Source organism: Corvus cornix, chromosome 9, assembly GCF_000738735.6.
Source record: "Corvus cornix cornix isolate S_Up_H32 chromosome 9, ASM73873v5, whole genome shotgun sequence".
In the NCBI taxonomy this organism is placed as follows: domain Eukaryota; kingdom Metazoa; phylum Chordata; class Aves; order Passeriformes; family Corvidae; genus Corvus; species Corvus cornix.
The window spans coordinates 23,497,308-23,523,591 of record NC_046339.1 but is presented as its reverse complement, the minus strand read 5'-3'; the positions used below and the strand labels follow the sequence as shown (position 1 = coordinate 23,523,591).

Sequence of the window (26,284 nt, the reverse complement as noted above, 5' to 3'; positions counted from 1 at the left end):
CTCGGAGCGGGGAGGCCGAGGATCGCTGGCTTCCACAGCCACCCCCCCGCCAGTGCATGATGAAAAACCACCTCTGCAGCTATTCAGTGCCCCAGCCCAAAGGCTTAGCGAGACAAAGGGACACGAATTTGGCACAGCAGCGCCCGAAACACGCAGCCCCTCTTTCAAATCTGTCAGGACAAGCACTCTCGCAACAGCAGCTCTAAATGCAGGCAGATGGGAGAACCCGGGGCACACACGCTCAGCAGCTACTCCTCTTCCCATTTTAGGAGCCTTGAATCACCCAGAGCTGTTGCTCTCACTGAGGCCACTTGATTTAGTTTTTAATTGCTGAAGATCAGAGTTCAAGCATGAGCTGGGTTCTGTCAGCAGGCTCACGGCTCAGAGCTGCAGTCACTTTGCACATCCCTCCTTAGAGGTTGGTTAAATAGAATAAACTCATCTTACATCAACAGAATAAATATAAGAAACTCACCTCACCTGCCTGCCCAGGAGCCAAGGGAGAGCTTCAGAGGAATTCTGAGGCTGTGCACTCCAGAGCACTGTGCCTTCCCCTCGCTCTCAGCTTGGATAGCTCTTCCCAAGGCACCACCAGCTGCTGCCTCCACTCATCCATGCAATGCGTTTGCCTATTTTCCAAGCTTATTTAGGTGCTCAGCTATGAGCACATCTCCCCAAAACACATCCCACCAGCACATGAGAATGGTGCTTATTCAAGCTGGTAATCTTTATGAAAATTATGAGATAGGAATAGGGCTTGTACCAAAACCTTGTGCCAGGACAGCCTTCAAAGCCTTCAGCTCCATGGCTGAAGCTTACAGGAGTTTGACTTCCAGCCTGGCAGGACATACATTCTTTTTTTGCCCCACTTTCCTCAAAAATTAGCACTTTCTCCCTCTGACAGGTTCACATTCATTAAGATAAAAGATGCTGTGTCCCTCTGAGATCAGCTGTACAGGTAAAACCCCTTCCCTAGGACACATGGCAGGTTTATCCAACAACTGGTTTATTGACATTTGTCAAAACAGTGCAACCATATACAAAAATTCATCTTCACAAAAGTGCTACATTCATATTAAAAAAAAAAAAAAAACCTGTTGGATTTCATTCATAAAAAATTTAAACATTTCTTTTTCACATTCATAGAAACAGCACAGCTGGTTTGTACCATGAGGATGCAGGTGATGCCCAGGGCCTGCACCCAGCTTTGTCCCAGGAAACCTGGTGTGCTGGATACCTGCTCACCACAGGCACCGACTGTGGTGACAGCTCTGCAACAAGGCACACTTCATCTTCTTCCAGTGGCAGGCACCTCTCAGTCACCCACAGGATGGCTACAGCACACTCCTGGGAAGGCAGGAATGTGAGGGAATCCCAAGGCAGCCGGGTGTTGGATCCAGTGGGTGCAGGTGGGATGGCCACAAAGTCTTAATGAGAACTGGGCTGAGTGGGTCACTGCCCGTTCCCAGAGCTCTGGAATAGAATAAAAGGAGTCAATTTTACTTCTAACACCAGCAAAGAAAAAGGGAATTCAAAGGCTAAATCAAAAATAAAACAACTTTTTAATGGTTTGAAACATGCCATGGCAGAAGAGCATGAGAAGGGCAGGTCTCCAGCTCCTAAACCACTTCTGCTTGGGAAGAGGAAGTGAGAATTATCCAAGTCTCACTGAAAGAACTACCCAAAGTCTCACTCAATCCTCATTAGCAAAAACTGAGATGGGTAGACATCAATACACAGAGTTTCTTTGGAAGAGCAGCTATTCCAATCATTTTTATACCTTTTATCCTTTACAGATGCCTCCAACAAATCAAACTTGACAACAAGGCAGTGCTGAGGACACAGATTTCAGCTGAAAAGGGGTTTTGACAGGAAAATAAGAACTAAACCCAAATGCCAGGCTCTTGGGAGAACATTCCCTCAACAGACTCCTACTTTTCCTACCTCTGCCTCGGCTGTGCACACAAACATGGGAGAGCTCTTGAGGAGAGAGAAGAAGCAAGAGAAGGAGGCCTTTTACTCACCTCCCCTTCCTTCTGCTGCCCAGGAATGTTCTCCTGCCCAGGAATGTTATCCTGTTGCCTGCTTGCAGCCCATGGCAGGAGGGACCAGGCTGTCCAGCTGCTGCCAGTTCCCCGTCTGAACCAGCCACTCATAGAATTTGTTTTCTACCAACGTCTGGAACTGTTTCCTCTGATCCCTGAAATGGAAACATCAGCAGGGAAATACGGAAAGATCACATTTCTTTACAGTGTTATACTTCTGCCACCTCTGCACTATCCGAACAAGCCTCCAGATGTATCAGGAAGAGCCAGGCTTGGTTCCTGAACCTTGCAGGGACAGCCAGAGAAGGTTTTTACCCCGTGAATGTGATGATAATGAACCCCAAAAGCAGAACCTGGTGGAGTTGGAGAAGTCATACAAAATTCCCCATCCCACGACCACAACCACCCTGCTCCAGGGCTGCCTCCACTTTCCCCTCAGAGCACAGCTGAAAAACTGTCTGAAAAGGGAGAAAACTAAGATTAGCAACCAGTGCTCAAGCACTAAGGACACGAAATTCTGTTCCCACAGCACCCGAGAGGATGGAGATCAGGGAAAAAATGCACCTATAAACACTCCTCACATCATTCCCGTTGCTCATTATCAACTTTTGGGGTGTTTTTGGCCAGCCCAGCAGTAACAGGGTGGGCCACTCAGCTCAGGCTAACTGGCACTGGTCAGATGCCCAAAAGCATCTCCAAAACAGCATCCCAGCCCTCTGGGTTCAGCTCACATCTGGAATTTCTTAAGCCAAAGGTGGCACAGGTGTTGAGTAGTTTACACAATTCATTTCTGAACACCAATAAAACATGAACATATTTCAGTATTCTGGAGATTTTATGTGGGTTTGCTTTGAACCCATTCCTAATTTGATGTGCTGACCCCATTCTGTACTGGGAAAAGCAGGAAACCAGCTCCAGAGGAGACCATGAAGGTGATCAGAGGGATGGAGCACCCCTCCTCTAAGAAAAAGCTGGGATATTTGGGATTGTTCAGCCTGGAGAGGAGAAGCTTTGGGGTGACCTAATTGTGGCCTTCCAGTGCCTGAAGGAGCTACAAGAAAGATGGAGAGAGAATACTTCCAAGAGTCTGAAGTGACAGCACAAGGGGGAATGGCTTCCCACTGCCAGAGGGCAGGGTTAGATGAGATATTGGGAAGAAATTCTTCCCTTTGAGGGTGGTGAGGCCCTGGCACAGGGTGCCCAGAGAAGCAGTGGCTGCCCCGTCCCTGGAACCGTCCCAGGCCAGGCTGGACAGGGCTTGGAGCAACCTGGGATAGTGGAAGGTGTCCCTGCCCATGGCAGGGGGTGGAATCTGGTTGGGTTTTTAAGGTCCCTTCCAATCCAGGCCGTTCCATTCAGTTCTGTCCCATGTATCCACATCCTTTTTTTAAGTTAAGGCTGCTGTCTGTATGTTCTCTTCCATTTGAGCCATTCCCCAGGGTTCTGGGACACAAACTAACCCAAATTCCTCCCCAGTGAACACAAAAGCAGCCACTTCTTTCTTCCCTTGTGGATTTATCTTCTCCAAGAGCTTTTTCTCTACCTTGATCTGCTACTGTCCCTGAAAGACTTTCTGTCTGATACGCTCGGAAAATGAATAAACAGGATTTTATGCTTTTGCAAGTTGCTCCTCAAGCTGTCTTCTTGGTCCTGTCTTACGGGGGTTTTACTTTCAGCCTGGCAGGATTTACATTCTTTTTCTGCCCCACTTTCCTCAATCAGACAACTTCAACTTCTTGAAAGATGTCTTCTTATTTCTAACGCTCTCTTTCACCTCCCCGCTTGAGCATGGCAGCTTCTTTCTTCCTACAAGCCTGATATCCTGTTTGCTCTAAGCTTCCTACTTGTCTCCCTTCTTGTTTCCCTGCCTGAAGGAGACAACAGACTTTTCCCACTGCCAGCTGCCCAGTTTGTTTTCAACAAGCTTCTGAACTTGCCACAGTTTTCGCCCTTTTATGGAATAAGCAGCGAGCTCTTGCCTCCTGTGACTGCGGCAGACGAAGGCAAATCTAAGCACATCATCCCTATTTCCTCACACTTCTTTCACAGGGAGGTTCTGACGGGCCAAACACCTTCCCAAAACTGTGGTGGGAAGCAGCAGCCCTGGGAGAACAAGAGCTGGAGCAGGAAGCACCATGGGTGAGGCTGACAGACACAACAGATGACTCCAGCACAAGGGCTGAATTCTCTTCCCTCTCTGCTGCGCCTGAAGATTCAGGGCTGGGAGTTGGGAAGGTTTTCTGTCCCCACTTCTGGGTCATGACTGCTCTGCCACCCTCCTCCTGTAGCAAAATCCCACCCTGGAATCCTTTCCCTCTCCCCAAAGTGCTTTTTCAAACAGCACCTTCTCTGCTCAGCACAGAGGCACCCGGATTCCAGGAAGGAACAAGGGAAGCCCAGCGAGCTCCTCCAAAACAAGGAGCCATCAAATGAGCCAGAACTCCTCAGCCTGGTACAATGGGAAGTCTTGACAGGAATGCTTTCCTATTCCATGTTTCCCACAGGATAAACTCCTCCAAGATCACTGCTATCAGCACCCAGTCACACACCCCTTGCCAGCCATCAACTGACACGGAACAGAAAATCTCCCTAGTTTAGGCATGCTTTAGGGAAGAAAACTTGCTCTCATCAAGTCTTTACAGAGGGATGTTGGAAAAGGGCTTTTATCCCCATTCTGTGCTTGCCAAGGAAGCTGGGCAGAGGATTCCATGTGATCTGCTCCAGAGGAATTTAAAAGCTACTGCCCACAGGTGATCTGCTGCAGTGATCCGTGTGCACACTCCCAGCTCACCTCAGCAAGGGCTGGGATGGTGATTCACAGCTTCAATCCCACGGTGAAGGCTGGGCTAAGAGGGACCCCAGGCAGCTCAGGGTGCACACCCAGCCCTGGCCCAATCCACTGCCAGGGTGGATCCCTCCCCTCGGCAGTATCTGGGAATGCTTTTCCTGGAATCCCACAAGCTGGGAAAATGCAACCATGAGACAGCACCTCCTTCAGAGCAGCGTGGGCAAGGGAGGGGATCCTCCCCCTTCACTCCACCTGGTGAGGCCCCACCTGCAGAGCTGCCTCCAGCTCTGGGATACCCAGCACGACAAGGATGTGGGGCTGCCAGAATCCAGAGGAGGCCACGGAGGTGTTCCAGGGCCTGGAGCCCCTCTGCTCTGGAGCCAGGCTGGGAGAGCTGGGGCGGTTCACCTGGAGAAGAGAAGGCTCCAGGGAGACCTTAGAGCCCCTTCCAGGGCCTAAAGGGGCTCCAGGAGATCTGGATAGGGACTTTGGAGAAGGGACTGGAGCGACAGGACACAGGAAACGGTTTCCCAATGCCAGAGGGCAGGGTTAGATGGGATATTGGGAAGGAATTCCTCCCTGTGAGGGTGGTGAGGCCCTGGCACAGAGTGCCCAGAGCAGCTGTGGCTGCCCCATCCCTGGCAGTGTCCAAGGCCAGGTTGGATGGGGCTTGGAGCAACCTGGGATAGTGGAAGGTGCTCCATGTCAGGGGGTGGAACAGGATGAGCTTTAAGGTCCCTTCCAACCCAAAGCATTTTGGGATTCTACAACTCTGAGCTATGCCTGTGAGCATTACTCTTCCCACTTTATCAAGCAGAATCCCAGGATAGCTAATTCCTAATGCTCTAGGACTGCCCTGCAAGACATGGCTCACACAACCCAACCCACCCTTCAAGGATTTCTGTAGAACCCCATCCAACAACCCTCTCTGTCCACGTGGCCGAGCTCTGCCCTTCCTGGGGGTCACTCACCTGCTCAGCCCTGCCTCCTTCACCATGCGCTGCCACACCTGGACCTTCTGCTCCCGCTGCCTCAGCACCTCCTGGTACTCCTGGGGAAGCCCCCCTGGTGTCTCCACGGTGTCTCCTTCCATCTCAAAGGGGATCACAAAGGTGTAGAAGTCCGAGGGGGGCAGGAGCCGGAAGACGCTCGTGTCACCGCTGTCCCCGCACACCAGGATGGGGCTGTCCCAGTAGTTTGGCAGAGTGGCCAAGCCCACCTGAGCCATGTGGTCTTCCAGCATGGGATAATGGGTGTGGAAAGGGGCAAAGCTGACTGCCTGGTTCCCCGAGAGGATGAGGGGCTGCGTGGGTGTGAGAGTGTGGAAAGTACAGCCGGTGGTGGACGAAAGGGACAAGCGATGGCAAACCACGATGACCTTGATGTTGTCACAGCTCTGGACGTGGACTGATGTCTCCACAGGGCCCAGGACAAAGGTGCTATTCCGGCACTTCTCGATGGTCACGGATCTGCCAAAGAACCACAGAACCAACAGGGTTGGAAGGAACCTCCATCCAGTCCAAGGCAGGGTCACCTGCAGCAGGTGATGCAGGACCATGTCCAGGTGGGTTTGGAATGTGTCCAGAGAGGGAGACTCCATGTCCTCCCTCAGCAGCTGTTGCAGTGCTCTGCCACTCTCCAGGGAAAGAAGTTCTTCCTCATACTGAGGTGAAGCTTGTTGTGTTTTAGTTTATGGCCATTGCTCCTTATCCTGTCGCTGGCACCTCTGAACAAAGCCTGGCACCACCCTCTGGCACCTCCTGGACATCTCTGCATGGATTGATGGGATCCCCTCTCAGTCCTGTCTTCTCCAGACTAAACAGCCCCAGCTCCCTCAGCCTTTCCTTGCCAGGGAGATGCTCCAGTCCCTTCCTCATCTCCACACCCTCCACTGGAGCCTCTCAGGAGCTCCTTGTCTCTCCTGAGGAGCCCAGAGCTGGACACAGCACCCCAGATGTGCCTCACAGGGCTGAGCAGAGGGGCAGGATCACTCCCTGACCTACTGAGAACGCTCCTCCTAATGCCCCCCAGGGATCCCATTGGCCTCCTGGCCCCCAGGACATGCTCATGGTCAGCTGGGAGTCCAGCTGTGTGCCAGGAGAACCCAAACTCACCGCAGAGGGGACAGCAGGTAAATGAAGGACTCGTTGCAGCGATGGATTCTGACGTGAGCCCCCACCAGAGTGTCCGAGCTCTTGGCCAGGGTCTGCCTGTACACCTGGCTCATGATCACCATGGGGGACACCTCGGGCACCACCCGGGCACTGCAGGCAATCTTGGCTCTCCTGGTTGTTCCTTCCACTGCAAAACAAAGCCCACAAAAGTTCAGGGTCCAGCAATCCCCCGGGAAAATAATCAGTCCCGAAGTTCAAGGATGGTACTTGTCACACCAGTTACACCACCCCTGATGCCTCCTGGGCAGGTCAACAGCATGAGGCACCAGAAATTTCAGAAACTCAGAGACACTGAAGGATCAAAACCACTTCAAGATAACTTAGGAGCAGCCAAAGCCTCCCACAAGTTCCAGCCAGTCCCGAGCAAGGAACCTCTACTTCCACAAGCCTGTTCCTGAATACAAGACTCAGCTTAGCAGGAAGGTCCTCAGGGCAAGCTTTAAGCAGGAATTGTGGGTTTTAAAAAGGGAAATACTCCCTCTAGGACACAATCCTTAAGCCCTTCCCCATGCTCCCTAACCCACTGCCTCTCTTGGGATCCTGCACCAGGGAGACAAAACATGGAGTTAAATTCCTTATCCTAAGGGGGAAAGGGCCTTGGCTCCACTGCCATGTCCCTGAAGGAGAGGGGCTGGATTGGAGACAAGGAAACCTAGACCAGGTCCCCACTGCCAGATCCCTAATCAGCAACAGCAGCCGAGTTCCCATTTCTGGGTTTTGGGGGTTTTTTTTCCTAAATTTTATTTATACTATTCACCTGTATTTCTTTTTCTGTATTCCTGAATTCATTTCTGTAGTTCTAACTTTCTACATTTCTATTTTCTGATTTCTCTGTGTTTCTGTATTTCTATTTCTGTATCTTTCTATATATTTCTATTTCTGTATCTTTCTATATATTTCTACATTTCCGTATACTTCTCTTTCTATTTTTCCATATTTCCACTTGCCATATTTCTGTGTATTTCTACATATTTCTATTTTGCCCATCCCCATTTCCTCCACATCCCCATTCCCTCCCCCACATCCCCATTTCCCCCTCACATCCCTATTCCCCCTCCACATCCCCATTTCCTTCCCACATCCCCATTACCCCCATCCCCATTCCCCCCACACTCCTGTTTCCCCTCCCCATCCCCTTCCCCCATCCCAGTTCCCCCCATTTCCCCCTCCACATCCCCATTTCCCCCCCACGTCCCCATTCCCCGCCACACCTCCATTTCCCCCCCACATCCCCATTTCCTTCCCCATCCCCGTTTCCCCCCCACATCCCCATTTCCCTTCCACATCCCCATTCCTCCCACACTCCTGTCCTTCTAAGACCAACTTCCCAGCAGTTCTTCCCACCTTGCTGTGCCCACGCCAGCTTCTTCCCAGCCTTGAGGCAGACAGTCATTCCCAAGGGATTAGCGGTGAGGGAGGAGCGCAGCCAGCTCTCCAGCTTGGGCAGGGAGAAGGCTTGGGCCACCTTGGAATACCCATTGTGGCCCTGGCAGGGCTGCCTGAGGGCCAGCTCGTGGAGGGGCCAGACCGTGCGGGAATTGCTGTGGGTGCCCTCGAGCAGGAAGCTGAGGGCACACACGGCTTCGTAGGACACCAGGCTGCTGCAGCTGGAATGGGAAGAGGCTGAGAGCTGCTCCGGCTCCAGCAGCAGCTCCAACATATCCAACAGGTGACTCTGCACAAAGGCAAGGTGCTCCTGGTCGTTCCAGTTCTGGAAAACACACAAAGGGGGTGAGTTCTGGGAGCTGAGAAGCTCCCTGGACATCATATACACAAGTCCTTGCTTAGAATGCTGCTAAAAGAAGGAAATCCAGTCAGACACAGTGCTCATTCCTGCTCTGCTCTTCCGAAGATGGAGAGACACCTCCCCCCAGAAACTCAAAATAAAACATTTCATTCCAGCTCCAACACCACGTATTTCCCTCTAGACAGCAGCACCAGGCTCTGCTACAATCCCAGACAAATCCAGGCTGCTCCTGCTGGCACTGGAAGGCAGGAAACAAATCAATAACTGACACTCGAGGTCTTGGAGCTGCTCCATTGGAAAATCCCTGCGGCTGGGCCAGACCTGCGGCCAGGATTCAGTGCCGCCTTCCAGGATAAGAAGCAGAGGGTCATTTCTCCCCAGCGAGTGCACCAATAAACCAAACCCTCTGAAAGAACCCTTATTTCAAATTCTAAAGTGCTCCAGCCCCCCCCCCAAAAAAAAAAAAACAAACCAGGAGACTGGAATTCTGGCAGAGCTTAACAAAGCTGAGTTTTGCTGAAGGAACACACGGCTGTGATTACACCTTCTCCTCACCACCTTTGTTCAATGGCTCAGCATCAAGTTATCCAGCTCCTATTTTTCATGATTCCAGCTTGCCCCAAGCTGCATTTCACCAGCTCATCCTGCTCCGTGCCAGAATTCCAGAGGTGTGCATGGCCTTACAGAGGGCTGCAAATTGTGTAATCCATTCTCCCACAAAGGGATACATCCAGCTCCCTCCTTCTTAATTACCTGGCAGTATTTTAAAAGGAAACAGCGTATCCACGTGGCTGATCTACAGCTGAACAACCAACTCCCCTCTCAGAAACAGAGGGTGATGGCAGGGAACACCCTGGGATCCAAAACCCCACACTGGACCATGGGAAACACACTATGAGCATGAGGAAAGCTTCCTGCTTGACTAATAAAGCAAAGAGGCTGTTGCTTCTTAAAGGGAGACTTGCCAAGACTCTCAGGGAATTTTCAGTCGGCTTTGGACTCCAGGAAAGTCTCACGGAAAACTTTAGAAAACCTTTTTATAAGCTGCAGAGAACACGCCAACTTCACTTCGTTTACTACGGAACAGGAATTCAGCAACCGCACCCTTGCTCACACTTTGCCACGGGTGAAACCCTGCCAAGAACAAAGCTGCCCCTTTCCAAGCCCCCTCAAGGCAGCTCCCCACAGCGAAGAAGCCCCTGCAGGCGGAGAATCCCACAGGCACGAGTACCTTATTCCCGCCCGCCGATTTCCCGGTCAGGCTGGGAGACTTGGTCCTGGGGCTGGGCCACTCGTCCCCGAGCAGAGACCTCCGCAGGGAAACCTTGTGCAGCTGCTGGACGTACAGGAAGAGCAGGAACTGCAGAGTGTCCACGGAGAGCTGGAGAGAACGGGAGAGACACAGAAGAGTCAGGTTGGGCCGGGCTCCCCTTTAGGCAGGGGCCGGGCTCCCCGTGCCTTAGGCCGGCTCAGGGCTCTTGCCTTGCTCCGCTCCCGCTCCAGCTCCTCGGCGCTGGCGCAGGCCGCCTCAGCCTCGGCCCAGCGCAGGCGGAGGGCGGGGCAGGCCCGAGGAGGCCGCGGAAGAGCTCGAAGTAGAGCCAGGCGATCTCGCGGCTCAGCTGCAGCTTCCCGCAGGCGATGTGCCGCCAGCAGGGCCAGCGCAGCCGCGGGAAGCAGCCCTGGTCCGCCCGCGCGCGGGCGTAGGCGGCCGCCTTGCGTAGGTAGTGCGGGGTGAGGCGGGCGGGCGGCGGGGCCGGCAGCGCTCCCACCAGGAACGGCTCCGTGCGCACCCACAGCCGCACCGGCCCCGCCGCCGCCATCGCCATCGCCGCCGCCACTTCCGGCTTCCGCCGCGGGCACCATAGAGACGGCCCTTCCCTCCCTCCGGGAGCCGCTGCCCATTGGCTGCGGCTACCAGCGCGGGGGCGGGAATAAGCAATGGGCCCGCTGATTGGCTGTTGGGAAGGAAGTCACTCTGCAGGGATGGCGGGGCGCGGCCGGCGCTCACGGCGGCGACGCTCCGGCAGGCGATTGGCCGGCGGCGGTGAAGTGTGAGCAGCCCATTGGCTGGCGGCGCGCGGCGGCGCGCTCCCATTGGCTGGCGGGGAACACCCCGCGCTCCCATTGGCTGGCGGCGGCCCGCCGGGGCCGGGGCGCTGCGGAGCTGCCCGGACGCGCCGCTCCCGCCGCTCCCCTCAGCCGGCAGGGCCGGGCCCGCCATGGCCCCCGCCTGGATCGGCCGCCTCTGCCTCCTCCTGCTCTGCCTCTGCGGGGAGGCCGCCGCGGGGTGAGTGCACCCGGGCCTGGGGGGTTCCGCCTCAGCACCGGGCCTTCCCCCTACTCAGGGTCGGCGGCCGCGGCGCTGAGGGGACCCCGCTCCCTTCCCCTCATCGCTTTCCTCTCTCCTCTTTCCCCTCGTCCCTTTCCCTTCCCGTCTCCCTCCCATTGCCCTCACCCTCTCATTCCCCTCTCCCTCCCCTTCTCCCTCGTCCCCGCTCTCTTTCACCATCTCCCTGTTCCCCTCTCCCTTCCCTCACCTTCTCTCTCCCCCCACGGCAGGAGAGACTTCTACAAGATCCTGGGAGTGTCCCGCGGCGCCTCCATCAAGGACATCAAGAAGGCCTATCGCAAACTGGCGCTGCAGCTCCATCCCGACAGGAACCCCGACGACCCCCGGGCGCAGGAGAAGTTCCAGGACCTGGGCGCTGCCTACGAGGTGAGGCCGGGAGCCGGGAATGTCCTGCCCGGGCTGGGAAGGGTGGATGGGGCTCGTGATAAAACAGGCTGGAGCTTGGCCATTGAGACTCGTGAGGATTCATCCTGTAACGTTCAGGGCATGGGGAAAGGAGGTTTGTAGGGAATGTGGAGGCTCTTCCATAAGGTGCAGCTGGAATCCAGCCTTCCCCTGTTAGCATGTCAGATTCCATCTTCCCCCTGTTAATATATTGAATTCTATCCTGCACCTTTTATTATCACAGAATCCCAGGATGGTTTAGGTTGGAAGGGACTTAAAGATGATCACATTCCATCCCCTTGCCGTGGGCAGGGACACCTTCCACATCCAATTCCCTTTGTTCCTTCTCCTTCTCATCAATCTCCATCCTCCCCCTATTACTGCACCAAATTCCATCCTGCCCCTGTTAGTACATCCAGTTCCAGACACTCTCCCAGAGGAAAAACAAAGACAGAGGGGATACCAGGTTGCTTGGAGAGCTCCTCCTCCTGCCAGAGGACGATGCAAACCTCAGCTCTCTCAGCCAGGAGGAAGCCAAGGCACCGGCTTAAAGTTGTTTGGAATTTATTAGCAGTTCCTCAAGGGACAAGTGCAGGTGCAGCAGCTCCAAGTGTGCGTAGGGCCTGGCTGGGATTGAGCTGATGGGAAGTGGAAGGTGCTGGCCTTGGGCTTAGAGGATATTAAGTGAGGAAAGTAATTGTGGGTCACAGGAGGATTCCTGTTATTCCATGATAATGTTGTGGCATGCAAATGATGCCTCACACTAATAGCAGGGTGCATTAAATAAATCAAATCTAGATTATTGTCTTGCCCAAAGGTTTGAAGCCAAAGCCTGCTTTCCTTGGCTGTACGTAACGCAGTGATGGAATGCAGGCTGTTTCTTCCATGTTTCCTGTCCTCCTTCTGTCACTGTTGGACTCCATCTGCTCCTGCTCTCCCCTGTGCAGCAGAGAGGCCCTGAGGTGCTGAAAAATTCCATTAGCAAAACTTCCTAGCGGTGACTTGCTCTTTGTGGGGGAGGTTGGGGTCCTTTGGGAAGAATCCAGCTGCAGGGGAAAGCGTTTGTAGCCTGGCTCCTGCTTCCATCCCTGGTGCTCCTCAGGTATGCAAATATTCCTCAAATGAGGAAGTGAGAGAGCCAGCTGGAGTTTATTTCTCTGTGTGGAGAAAGAAAACTGTTGACTTCAGTTGTGTCTCAGAGCTGGGACCCTTTTTGAGGTCCGACTTAAATAAACTGGCTTAATTATTACAGGGAAAACGAATGTAAAGAAATTTTCTGTGGATAAAAATAATTCCCTGTCATTTGCAGCACCTCAGGATTGATGCATGTGGGGCTGTGAGCTTGGTGCTGCTTCTGTGAGCTGGCATCTTGTTGGCACTTCATGCTGGGAAAGGATTTCTCTTCCTCTTCCTCGAGTTCCAGTTGATTTAAATCTTTGCCAGCAGTTGAGATTATTCTTTCTGTTTAAAAGCTGGGTGAAAAAATGGTTGTAAAATCAAACCAGAAATCCACTATTGATTGGGGGGGGGGGGGTGGTTTGGAGGAAGTTTTTGATGCCCTGTGTTTAGCCAGGACAGCTTGGGAATACTTCTGCTGAATTAGCTGTGGGTACAGCAAGTTGATTTGATTGTTTTGGGCAAAATGGAGCCAGAATTGGGTGTCCCTTATAACCTAAACCAGAATTTTCCTCACCATAAAGCCTCTATTAACAGCACTGCTGCTCAGGGTCTGGGTAGCTGATTATGGCAAAGCTTTCTCCAAAAAATTGAGGGGAAAGTAGGTTAATGAACCTGCTCAGTCTCTTCATTTTCATGGGCTCTGTGATTCCAGCCTGGAGCAGTGTGGTCTGAATTCAGCTGTTTCAATTAGGAAGGAGATTGATCCCAGGGGAGGGAGCTGAGACTCTTCTACAAGGATGGATTTGGGAGGAGTTTCCATGGGAATCTCAGGTGGCAAAGGGAGAGCTGAACCCTTAGCTTCTGGGTGAAAGCAGTGAAGTCAACGCTGATTTTTTCCCTGTTGCTGGCATTTATCAGTGGTTATAATTCCACAGAACCTCAGGATGGTCTGAGCTGGGAGGGACCTTAAAGTTTATCCAGTCCCCTGCCATGGGCAGGGACACCTTCCACTATCCCAGGAGGCTCCAAGCCCCATCCAGCCTTGCCTTGGACACTTCCAGGGTAGGGCAGCCACAGCTTCTCCAAACACCCCAAATTTGGCTTGTTTTCATCTTTTAGCTGCTTTTCCACCTGTTGAGTCACATCTCCACCTGTTCCCACTCCTGTCCAGCCTTCTGAAAGCCAACCTGGCAACTCTGGCCTTCCCAAATATGATCAATGGGAGAGGAAGGGCAAGGGAAACTAAATGTGACCAGAGACTTCTGCATCTCTGAGGCAGGAAAGAGCAAAGATCAAAACTCAGGAAATAGAATCGATGCTTTACAGTCTTAGAAGTCATGGCTGAGACACAGGGGTGGTGGTATGTGATTATTTGTTCCAGCATGTCCTGCTTTGTAGGATTTGAGTTATTCCTTCTGTTTCTTTTTTAATATTTAAGATAAACTCAATGTTTACATTTTCTGTGTTGCTCCTGCTTTTTTAATGACCGAAACGTGCTTATTACGGGCTTCACTTTTCTAGACAGCACAGCGAGCAGGGCTCCTGTAGTGTCCCCAGTGAAAAGTGCTGGGGGCCTTCAGAGCCTTGTCCAACACCTCCCCTCAGCTCCAGGTGAAAGCCTTTCCTACATCCCTGCCTTTTCCAGGTGCTGTCAGACGAGGAGAAGAGGAAGCAGTACGATGCCTACGGAGAAGAGGGCCTGAAGGATGGGCACCAGAGCTCCCACGGAGACATCTTCTCCCAGTAAGGAGGTTTAACCCCTTTGGGCTGTCCTACAGCTGCTGCTCTGATTCTGTGATGCTCAAGCACCCCTTTGACAGAGTTTTTACCTGGCCCAGAGTCGCTGATGTGCGAGTTGAGAATTTGAAGGAATACGTTTCCAGTGGGTATCCCACATGCAATTTCCAGTTTTGGTGTGCACCACTCCTTGCTGCAAGCAGGAGCCAGTGGAGACTTCCCACGTGGGCACCTCTGGGCACTGTGGGTGATTTTTCAGGTGCAGCACCTGCTTCAAACATGTGGAAACTTTCTCAGGTTAGCTGTGTGTGATTGGGCTTTAACCTGTTGTCACACATCACTTTGGGGACACTTTTCCTTCTGTGTTAACTTGCACAGCACCTGTAGAATTTGGAGCATTAAAAACCAAAGGCACTTGCACATTGCTTGGACAGAACCTGATTTTCTGCCCCTTTGGATAAATTTCCTAAAATAATTCCAGAAGTTGCTCAGCTCCTGTAATGCTGGGTGAGGACTTGCACTGCTGCTCTGCTCTGTTCTGAGGGACGATATGCAAGATTCCTAGATTGTTTTCCTCATCCTTGTTGTCCTCAAACTACTGATAACCAACTTGCTAGCAGTGACTTGCAGTGCTACTCAGAGTTTACACCTTGTGGTGGTGGCAGCTGAGCAGCAGTGCAGTGTGGAGAGGTCAGATTTTGAGTGTTCTGCTCCAAATCTCACTTTCCTTAGTGCAGAAAACTCTTCCAAAGTGGCTGCTTTGTTTGAAGGCTTTAGTTGTGTTCTGCAGGAGCAAAGTGAGGTTCCTGGGTTTACTCTGGAGCTCTGAGGAGGCTGTTCTTTAGTGGAGTAGAAGCATTTGCCCAGAATTCCTTCCTGACCTAATCAATGTGCTTCACTCCAGCTTCTTTGGGGACTTTGGCTTCATGTTTGGAGGAAACCCTCGCCAGCAAGACAGGAATATTCCCCGAGGAAGCGACATCATCGTGGACCTGGAGGTCACCCTGGAGGAGGTGTATTCAGGAAACTTTGTAGAAGTAAGTTCACTTATCTCGGTGTTTCCAAGTGTTCCCAGGTTTGAGGTGCCTGACCAAAGCTCAGAATATCTTCTCCCCAAAAATAGAGCTGAAATAAATGCTCTTTTTCTGTGTCTGGCGGTGCAGGATGTTGTGGTGCTGTTTCCTGTAGTTTACTGAAGAAACCACACATTTATTCACCTTTTGCATCTGGCAGTGTCTCCATAAAGTGTGATAACACTGACTTATTGGCTGTCAGTCACCAGCTCAGCTTGATTAGTGCAGCAGCCCAGTTGGAAGAGGTGGAAATTGTCCCTCTGTAGAATTTAGGGATATTTGAGGGGCTGTTCATAAGCTTCAAATTCACTTTGCAATTCTTGCAAAACCACGCTGAGGATTTTTCAGTCTCCTATGGCCAAACGTGTCACTGCAGGTTTCCAGATGATATAACTGAGAAGAGTATGTGGAAAATTATTATCTTCTTTTAAGCAAGCTCCATCTCTGGTGCTGACAATTCCTCCTGTCTGCACATTGGCTTTCCACTGCCTGGTTTCATGTTGTGGCTGTTGGGGGAAGTCCACATAATTTCCCCCTTGTGTGGGACAAGGAAGTGTCATGACCAAAGCATGGGGTGTTCCATCCTAGGGTTACCTTTCCTGTGTGGAAAAGTGTGGAAAAGGAAAGAGAATGGCAAATAGTGATGTCAGAGAGAGCTTTTCTGGTGTTTAATGTGTGATCACAAGGTGAACACTTGTCGGTGTTTTGCTGAGGCCACATTTGGAGCTACTGTGGCAGCACCACACAACAACACGTCCCTGCCTGTGGCATGGGGCTGGAATTAGATGATCTTGAAAGTCCCTTCCAACCCAAACCATTCTCTGCTCAGAGGAATCCAGACCCTTGTGGAAACCCAGGAACGCTGGCATCAACCTCTCCCTCTTCCCTGCAGGTTGTCAGGAACAAGCCAGTGGCAAGACAGGCACCTGGCAAACGGAAATGCAACTGCAGGCAGGAGATGAGAACCACCCAGCTGGGGCCTGGGCGCTTCCAGATGACTCAGGAAGTTGTTTGTGATGAATGTCCCAACGTCAAGTGAGTTTGGTGCTCTTTTCCTGCTCCACAGAACCATAAATCCCGTGATTTTATGTAGTAATACAGGCGTGTTTATTCCAAAACCCACCTCTAGGTGGGGGAACGAGCCTGTATTCCCAGGGAGAACTGGGGACTTCGGGAAGGCTTAACCCCGGCTTCTCATTTTCAGGGAGCCACTCCTTATTCTTCCAGCAGAGACGGCCACCTCTGTTGGGTGTAGAACTCCCCAATTTCCTCTGCCAGCCTTTTATTCCTTGCGCAGTCACACTGCAGTGGAAGTTCCCCAGCTAAATCTGAACGGGAGGCACACAGCTGGGAGCAGCTGGATGTGGAATGCCATGCTGTAGTCACACACCCTGATGCTGACTGTGCATTTGGGAGCTTTTAACTTCACCTTCTCTGCTCCCTGAGTCTCAGCTCACCCAAAAGGCAGCTCTGACCCACTAGGTTTAGATGTGAGCAAGGAGAGCACAGGTGTGAGCTTGCGGGGGTGTTCTGCTCACCCCAGTAACACAAATGAAAAGTTGAGGTGAAGTTGGAATAAATAAATAAATAAAGTTGAAAACTGAGTGCTGGGTTGCTCTTCCCACTTTCAGGCTGGTGAATGAGGAGCGGACGCTGGAGGTGGAGATAGAGCCAGGGGTGAGGGATGGCATGGAGTATCCCTTCATCGGGGAAGGTGAGTGTGTGCTCAGCTGTGAGCTGCTCCTCTTCCGTGGTTCTCTGGCACTGGCAGTGCCCAAGCCCCCCGTGTGGTTGGAAGTGCTGTGTCCTCTGCACGTGCTGAAATCCAGGAGTGTGTTCCTGAGTCGGGGTAACACAGTTCCTTAGCTGGGAGTGGGGACGTGCACAAAACCAGCTCTAAATCTGATGTTTCACATAACACTTGAGCAGGAGCATTTGTTCCAGGCTTGAGCATGTGAAGGCATCCCCTCTGCCCAAGGAGATGAAGCCCTTCAGTGACTGAAGGACATCATTAACATGCAGACAGCTCTTCCAGAACAGCAGAGCTGTGACCTTGCTGAGGCAACACTCAGAAAGTCCTAAGCTCTTTAAGCAGAATTTCAGTCATCCAAAGATCACTTAGTCGCTTTTTTTCCCTTTGGCTTGTGAGCTGCAAGTCTGTCACAGCCTGCTTGTCTCTCCACTTGTTCCTAACTGTTTCCTTTAAATGAAGCTTTCCTTTCTCCCCCACAGGTGAGCCCCACGTGGATGGGGAGCCAGGAGATTTACGCTTCCGAATAAAAGTCCTTAAGTAAGTCTCTGGCCTAGTTAGGCTCTTGCTTGGCTAGGTGAAGCTTGCCCTTCAGCAGGGCAGGTGCAGGCCTGGCACTCAGGGCTGTGCAGGATGCTCAACCCTCATAGTGCTGGAGGAGCTGGATTTGATGCTGTTAAAAGTGGAATTATGAAAGTATCTTAATTTTTTTGGCTTGAATTCGCCATGTGTGATTCAGATGAAATATCCTCTTTTTCCTAGCACACAATCTTCCTGTTGTAAGGAAATGCACTACTAAAAAGATTGCTGTGTGAGTCAGGGCTTCTTGCCACACCTCACCACTCAGTGTCCTAGAAATAGAAAAGGCATTTATCAGTGCATATCTTACACAGGAAAATGAGGCTAAATTGGATTCATTCCTCACTTCCCTTCCTATTTATGATTTCTCCAAACTCCCAAACCGAAGGAAAGAAGCTCGAGGACCTGTTTCCCCTCTGGGGAAGGAGAAAAGTTCAATGGCTCTTCTTTCCCCAGGCACCCAGTGTTTGAAAGGAGAGGAGATGACTTGTACACAAACGTGACAATCTCGCTGGTCGAGGCACTGACAGGCTTTGAGATGGATATTGCCCACCTGGATGGGCACAAGGTGAGGCCCAGGGTGTTGTGTGTATCCCACATTCACCTGCAGCTCTGTGCTGAGGCTTGGCTTGCTCAGGGTCTGCTTATCTACAGAATTCCCTCTGCTGGAGCATTCCAGGCCAATTCCCAAGGAGCCAAAATGGGCTCTCTACGAGGGTTGCACAGTGTGTGTCTCACTTCCAGGCTGTCCCAGCAGTGGGTGGTGTTAGTCCTGGCACATGTCCACTAAAACTGCCTGGAGCCATGGGATATCGCTGGTTTTGGCAAGGAATCAATGCCAGGTTGAGCATTCCAGTGGGTTGGAAAGAGTGTTGGAGTGCTGGGGTGCACACACAGAACATGGACTGTCCAGGGAGGTGGTGGAGTCTCTATCCCTGGAGGTGTCCAAGGAACATCTGGATGTGGCCCTCAGTGCTCTGTTGTGGTTGATAAGGTGGGGATCAGTCATGGCTTGGACTCAATGGTCTTGGAAATCTTTCCCAACCCCAACGATCCTGGCATCCTGATCTTGTAACACTAATAATGTTCTCAAATTCCTTTTCTCCCCAGGTTCACATTGCCCGGGATAAAACCACAAAACCCGGCGCCAAACTGTGGAAGAAGGGAGAAGGTCTTCCAAACTTTGATAACAATAACATCAAAGGCTCCCTAATAATCACCTTCGACGTGGAGTTCCCCAAGGAGCAGCTGACGCCCGAGCAGCGGGAAGGTGCGTGTCCAGAGCCCACCTGAACCTGGCACAGCTCATCCAGGGGCTGGAGCAGTCAGGAGGGGCTGTGCTGTCCCTGTTCCCTTTGTCCAACATAACACAGTTGGCTGATGGCCTGTGATTAACTCCCACTTCCCTTGGAAGCAAGGAGGCTTGGCTGCCATGGTTGTGGCTGAGGTTGGGATGTGCTGCTGCTGGAATGTAGCTCTTGGCAAGTTTGCAGGTGCTTTGTTTTGGAGCTGCCCATCTGTTTGACCCCACAGCCTTGCTGGGCTTAGCCTCTGTCTGCTTTGCCTCGGCTGGAATGGGATCACAAAGAGTTTCCCAGCCCCTGCTGCTACTTTCTTGGAGGCAAGACTTGTGGAAATCCCTCTGCTGCCGAGGGTAAGGAATGTCACGCTGCGTCAGGAGGAGGGTTGTTCCTCCCCACAGCTCCTTCCACCCTCTAGGAGAGATCTGCTGCTCATCTTCAGTGCTCAGATGGAAACCTGATGAACCATGTAGGAATCCTGAAATGGCCAGGAGGGTAAATCCTGTACTCCTAGCTGGGAAATTCCTTGCTCCAGCAGCCTCTGCTGTGCCTCACAGCAGCTCCAGCTGCTCTCCATCAGAGTAGGAATCAAGGGCCTCATCCTCTGTCACGGGACAAAGATATTGCTGGCATGTACACTGCAGCTCTTCAGGAAATCCCCATCCCCAGAGCTTCTCCCAGGGCTTCTTCTGAAGCCTGAATTCACTTCTTTTAGTGGATTTCCTGGACTCCTCAAGTTTGTAGTGGGAAGCCAAGCCCTGAGTGGGTTTTATTTCACCCTTGGCACTTGCCGCTGCCTTGGCCGCACTGTGCCAGCTGCCGTGTGCAGTCCAGTTGGTGGCTGCAGCTCCAGACGTCCTGTGGCTCTTCCTGCAGCTCTTTGGGCTGAGAGTTCTGCTCCTCTAGGCTGGGCTTAGAGTGAGGCTGGTTTGTGGGTTTATCTGGGCTTTCCCCCTTGTTCCACGAGTGTTGTGCAGGGCACAATGACCGCGTCACTGTGAGCTCTCAGTCCAGGCTCTGCTTCCCTTCCAGAAGCTCCATCAGGCAACAGCAGCTCTGAAACAGGTGTGAGGTTATTCCAGCTGTTGCTCTTAGCAGTTTAGAGGACACTGGGCAAGGAGCAGTGACAGAAGCCTCCATGTTTTTGACAGAATTGCTCACACAGCCCTATGGATATCCGGGAACAAAAAGATGATGGCACTGGCATGAGTGTGTCCAGGCACAGGGCCTTGGGTGTTCCTCTCCCTCCTAAAGCAATTCCACATTTCCCAGGGGAAGGTGACTGGGTAGGCAGTCAGATGCCTTTCTGTGTGCTGGGTGTCTCCAAACATCCGTGATTTCAGGAGTTTTATGAGGGAATAGGTCTATCTCTGTGTGAGGCAGCAGTTCAGTGTACACATTGAATGGAAAACTGTAGGCTGCAGAATTCAAAACATCCCTTTTTTCCTTGTTGTTGGCAGTGGCCCTCATTTCTTATCTCCTGACCACATGTCCATCTCCTGGGGCTGTCAGAAGATACTCTGGCTCTGAGAGCACCAGCCTGAGCTTTGGAGTCACAGAAATAATATCCCTTCTTTCCTGCACTGGGAATTGATCGCTGTTGGTCAGAGCTGCCTCTCCCTCTGTGCTGTAACCTGTCACTTTTTGTTGGTAGCAGCAGCATTTCAAAGGAAAAATTGACTTCAGGCTCCAGTAAAAGGTGCCTGAAGTGCAGTGGCACCAATTGTTAGGATTCCTGGTTGGAATTCCTGATTAAACCTCGGATACGTGTTGAAATATCCTGTGCACTACTGAGGATGTCCTTCAGGCAGCTGCCAGAGGTGTGGGAGCTGCCCGGAAATGAGGTGTGGGATGGTGCTAATCCCACTTTCTCCGGGGTTCCTGGAGCACACCTTTCTCCAGCTCCAGCCTTCCTTTCTAAGAACCACACATCCAGGAGCCACATCCTCTCACCCACCAGCTGGGAAGTGACTTGGAGCCTCCTCTGGATGCAGGAGAGGAAGCGAATTTGCCTTGGAAAATGACCTGTTCCCAATAATGAGCAGTTCCTGGACAGGGGTTCATTTTGTCCTGGTGTTCCTGAAAAGATTTCAGGAATCTCTGGCCATCAGGCAAGGAGCATGAGAAGTTCTTGCCTGGCAGAGAGACGGCCTGCTTCCAGTTACTACTTCCAAGACTGTTTTCCAGTATTTTAACACAGCTACTGTGACCCTTGTGCATCCCATCACTGGTTTTCAAGGACAGTAGAATGTGTAGCCAGAAAGGTTTAAGGATAGACAAGCAGGACAAGGGTTGCAGGGAGACAGACTGGTTTTTAGCAGGATTTCCTGAAGGGTTTGCATGCCTGAAAGGTTGGAATTTTCTTCTGTACAAGTAAATTGGTTGGTTTCATTACTGATAGTCGATCTAAACCTCCCCTGGAGCAACTTGAGGCCCTTTCCTCTCCTCCTGTCCCTTGTTCCTGTGAGCAGAGCCCGACCCCCCCCCGGCTGCCCCCTCCTGTCAGGGACTTGTGCAGAGCCACAAGGTCCCCCCTGAGCCTCCTTTGCTCCAGCCTGAGCCCCTTTCCCAGCTCCCTCAGCCTCTCCTGGGGCTCCAGCCCCTTCCCCAGCTCTGTTCCCTTCCCTGGACACGCTCCAGCCCCTCCATGTCCTTCTTTTAGTGAAGCTTATTTGAAAGTTACCCACAGTGCTGGGAGTTTCCCTCTGGTTTGGGTCCTGTTTTGGGCTCAGTGGTTTCTGAGGCTGCTCTGAGCCGTGTCCTGAGGGGTCCCAGGGCAGTGAGGAGTGACCAGGCTGAGTTCATCAGAGGGGACTCCCTCTCTAATCTCTGGAAAAACAGTGACACATCCATCCTTGCCACTCTGCTTCCTCTGCTCCTTGTGGACTTGCCCTTTAAGCAGCAGTGGAGACCTGCCAGCCCTGCCCTGTCGTGCCGACCCCAGGAGATGAGCTATTATGGATTTAAGGGCTGACTCACCCTTTTAGCCTGTTTGGTAAGAACTTGATACCGACAGATCCTTGAACTGCCAGTTCCTGGGAATGCTCAGGATTTCAGGAATGGGGAAGAAGCGTTGGAAAAGTCATCCTGACATCTTTGCTGTGCTCTGCATGTGACATTCTCCCTTCCCTTGCAGGTCTCAAGCAGCTGTTGAAGCAAGGATCAGTGCAGAAGGTCTACAATGGATTGCAGGGATATTGATGTGAGGAAAACTTGGACTTCCCTGGAAATGCAAAGTCAGATTTGTTCACGGTCTTTTCTCCTGCCCACTGTAGAAGGGGGAAGAGGGAGGGGGGAGATGGTTGAGGTTTAGCTCATTTTTGGTTTGTAAATTATGGAAGTGCTCAGAGTTTGGGGAAATACTTTTTCAGGACATAACTGGTGCTGCCTATCATGTTCCACGTCCTGGAACAACAGAGATTCCTTGAGCAGGAAAACATAGGTGGGGAAAAGGAGTTTTCAATTCCACACAGATTGGAATTTCTGGTTTTTAAATATATTTTGATGTGACTTTTCTTGGCCATCTCAACCTATTTTCATAGCTGCTCCTGCTTTTTACGTCCTTCGTGTAAATTTCTTCCAAATTCCTGTTGTTTTGGGGTGATATTTTTAATCCCAGCCCTTCCTCCCCTTTCTTCCCCTCTGAGTTCAGAGTCTGGTTTTGGGGCAGGAATATTGATGCTGTTGGGAGTGCACTGGGCTGTGTTAGGCCCCACAATTGGTTGGGAAAAGAGTCTCTCAAGGCCTCTGTGGGCTCTCTTAACTACCAAGTCCCAAAAGTCAACGCTTGGTTTGAAATTTGAAGTTCACCAGCTTAGCAAAGACTCCTTGGTCATGGTGGAATTTGGGAATGGCTCCTCATGGCCTTGGTTGTCCCTCGTTGCCCCCACATGGAACCAGTCTGGAAAAGCTCCCTCCCCTCCTGCGCTCTGTCCTCCGTGAGGACGGGTGAGGCTGATGGGAATAAAGTGTTTGTTGGAGTTGGAATGGCAAAACCTCCCTGGTGATGTGTTTCTGGGACAGACCTGGGCTTTCCTGTGCCAGGCAGCAACAGAAATCATGGAATCAGTAAGGTTGGAAAAGCCCTCTGAGGTCGAGTCCAACCATTCCCCCAGCACTGCCAAGGCCACCACTGCCCCCCATCCCCAGGTGCCACATCCACACGTCTGTCAAACCCCTCTGGGAATGGGGACTCCACTGCTGCCCTGGGCAGCTGTGCCAGGGCTGGACAGCCCTTTTAGGGAAGGAATTTTCTGTCAGATCCAATCTAAACCTCCCGTGGAGCAACTCGAGGCCATTTCCTCTTGTCCTGTCGCTTGTTTCCCTGCAAGAAGAGCCCAACCCCACCTGGCTCCAGGCTCCTTCCAGTTCCTTCAGGGATCTTGGGGGCTGTAAAGTGGGATCCTTGCAGCTTCTCCCGACCCCATTCCCTATTTGGGAAGTGGATGGGCTCTGGTTTGCCTACAGGGAAGTGTTTGCTGGGAAGCAGCAGATGCAGCCTCAAGGTGGTTTTGTTTTCAGTTTATTCCCTGTTTTCCTTCCTTGGGAGCTGGAAGCAGCTCAAGGTGGGCACAGCCCCTGTGTCCGTGGTGCCCTCAGTCCAGCAAGTCCCACCCACCCCTGCAGCTCCAGTGGGAGTGACGCAGGGGAAGCAGCAGCCCCGGGAAGATTTCCTGTTGGATCCTGTGTACATTTGCCTTGGCAGAGCACAGCAGGGGCTTGGGGAGCAGCTGAAACAAACCTGCAATGCCAAACCCTTGCTCTCTGCTGCTCCTCAGGATCCCTAAGGATAACGTGGTAATCCCAGCTGAGGCTGCTCCCTCTGCCCACCATGCCCAGTCTTTTCCGGGTGCTGCAGGCAACTCTGCCTCTGCTCCCTCTTAGTTTAAGTTCCTAGGAAACCTCAGATTCCAAAGAAATTCCTTCCTGTATCCCTGTGCGTGGGGCTGTTTCCTCTTACTCCAGCTCCTTGCAACCCTGCTCACCTGTAGCAATAAACCCAAAAAGCCAGGATTTCACCCCTAAATTCCAGGTTCTCCTGCAGGGGAAGGTGTAACCCCCAGCAGCAGCCAACAGGTTTATTTTGGGCCCGAGTCCTTGTTCCCACTGCTGCTTTTCCTTTCTCTGCTAATTCCTTTCCTTCCTGTGGTTTGTTTTTCTTGAATTGTGGGGCTGGACTCTTTGGAGAACACAACAATGGCTGCAGAGCCCCGGCTTGCACAGCAGCAGGGAGATAAACAGGAAAAAAGCCCCAAATTCCAACCAAGTCCCCCTGCTTCCTTCCACCCTTTTCCCCCTGCTGTGGGGTGTGTTTTGGAGCCAGCACCCAACGCCTTTCCCACCTCCACACAAAGCTTCCAGGGCTTCCATGCTTTTGCCCAGCAGCAACAGCAGTGTTTGCTCAAACATTCCCACTGGTTTTGCTTCTGGCCCACTCACGCTGTGCTTTTTCTACAGTCATGGGGAAATATTTGTCCCCCAAGAGCTGGGGGTGTGGAGGATGCTCGGTGTCCATGGCATCCTCTGTCCCCTTCTCTGGTGACACAGAGCTGGTGGGAGCCAGTCATGGCACACATGGACTCCTTTATCCATAGAAATGCTTCCCACGAGGTTTAGGTGTTCACACCTTGGTCTGGCACCAAAATGTAATCATGACCGTGAACCTCCAGACTGGGAATTCTGTAATGCACAGCTTGAATTTCCAGTCCTTTCTAAGCAGCACCATTCCCAAACTGGAACAAATAAACCCAAATTTCCTGTGCCTCTTTTAACCTAAATCCTTGGAACAGAGGGGATTGTGAGGGTTCAGATGTAGGCATGTTGTTCAGTTCTTCTAGGAAAACACTCCTCCTCGGAATGCACTTCCAGATGTCCATGCTGCTTTGGGAAGGCCTGGCTGAAACGGGGTCCTGGTTTATTCCTGAAGGGAAATGGTTTTCAGCACCTGCAGGAGCTGCCTGTGTTCCTTCAGGGCCTCAGCACAGGCTGGCCTTTAGATGTCATCACCTCCACCAGCGCTGCGTTCCCACCCTTTGGCTGGATCCCTCCCGTCCCAGGGGAGGGGAAGGAGCAGATGGGATGAGGATTCCATAGCAGGTTGATGACAGGAGGGAGTACAGGGCTCAGATCCACGTTTCCATCGTGCCCTGCAGCCTTGTCCGTGTCTTCTGTCCCTCCACAGCCTGGGCTGACTGCGCCCAGAGCCGCATTCCCCATCCCAGACTGGAGGGTGACGTTTTGGGGCTGCTCCAAGGAGTTTCAGCCCTTGGTATGGGGGTCTTGGGAAGGAGGGCTTTGCTCCCAATGGCTTCAGTCACACCAAAGGCTGCTCCCAACTCTGGGAAGTGGGTGGAAGTGTTCCCAAAGAGCTATTTTTCCAGGGAAACTTCTCTGCAAGCGCAGTGTAAGCAAGCATAGGTTTTTCCACAGAAAAATCTTGTTTTTTCATGTCCTTATCTCTGTCGAACCTTTCTGCCCCGGGGCTGAGCAGTGGAGGAAGGAGGGGGAAGGGGCTGGTGCCAGGAGAAGGCTGCTCTGAGCACACGTGGGTTTGGAGTGGGCCTCCAGCTGGGAAGGGAAGGTGAGGGGATGATTCCTCGCTGGAATCCTTCCTGTGATTCCCAGGCAGCAGCCCCCATCGCTGCTTGCCTGCACTGCAGGAGCTCCGGAGCGGTCCCCAGGGAGAGGGCAGCCCTCTGGGGCAGGGCAGAGGTGTGGGATGGGTGGTACCTGCTGCCTTCATCCTGCCTGCCCTGTATCCCTGCTCCTGGCCTGCAGCCAGCTCTCTCCTCCCGTTTCCTGCAGCTGACCTGGGAGGTGAGCAGGAAGGGAAGAGGGCAGCGCTGAGCGCCGACCACCCTGCGAGGAGGGAGTGGCCAGCACGGCCCTTCTCTGTGCTGGGAGGCTTTTCCAGGGAGCTGCTTGCTTCCATGTGGGAGTAGGAGGCTGCTAGGAAGCAGATCCCAGCCTCCATCCCGAAAAAAAGCGGATCCCCTCACCCCAGTGCAGCCCCTGGGGTTAACAAGTGTGTCCCAAAGGCAGGAATTAAAACATCTGGGGCTGTGACCTCCGGGAATTTGGAAGGATGGGGTTTGTTTAGTCCTGAAAAGCCACAATGACACCAGTGCAGGCTCCGAGTGCGTAAGAGGTGTTTACAGGGATAATTCCACTTCCTTCCAGATGGATCCCATCAGCCCCACTTTTTTTTCCCCCTCCCACCCCAGCAGGCACCAGAGCC

General features: G+C 52.3%; 2 protein-coding genes across 2 annotated transcripts; one reads left to right on the top strand and one right to left on the bottom strand.

The window, feature by feature from the left end:
* Window positions 1–985: 985 nt before the first annotated feature.
* Window positions 986–10,579, bottom strand: TBCCD1 (TBCC domain containing 1). The gene is given in 8 exon segments (XM_010411198.4): window positions 986–1,473; window positions 2,025–2,200; window positions 5,805–6,302; window positions 6,948–7,134; window positions 8,352–8,718; window positions 9,986–10,135; window positions 10,237–10,313; window positions 10,316–10,579. Coding segments are annotated over 7 exon segments (1,668 nt in total). The 5' UTR covers window positions 10,575–10,579; the 3' UTR covers window positions 986–1,473; window positions 2,025–2,070.
* A 330-nt stretch (window positions 10,580–10,909) lies between these two features.
* On the top strand, window positions 10,910–23,034 carry DNAJB11 (DnaJ heat shock protein family (Hsp40) member B11). Its single transcript, XM_039557172.1, has 10 exons — window positions 10,910–11,041; window positions 11,314–11,470; window positions 14,253–14,350; window positions 15,249–15,381; window positions 16,310–16,452; window positions 17,049–17,131; window positions 17,650–17,707; window positions 18,203–18,314; window positions 18,857–19,016; window positions 22,184–23,034. Exons 1-10 carry the CDS (start codon window positions 10,974–10,976, stop codon window positions 22,246–22,248), a joined length of 1,077 nt encoding a protein of 358 aa, XP_039413106.1. The 5' UTR covers window positions 10,910–10,973; the 3' UTR covers window positions 22,249–23,034.
* The last annotated feature ends 3,250 nt before the right edge of the window (window positions 23,035–26,284 follow it).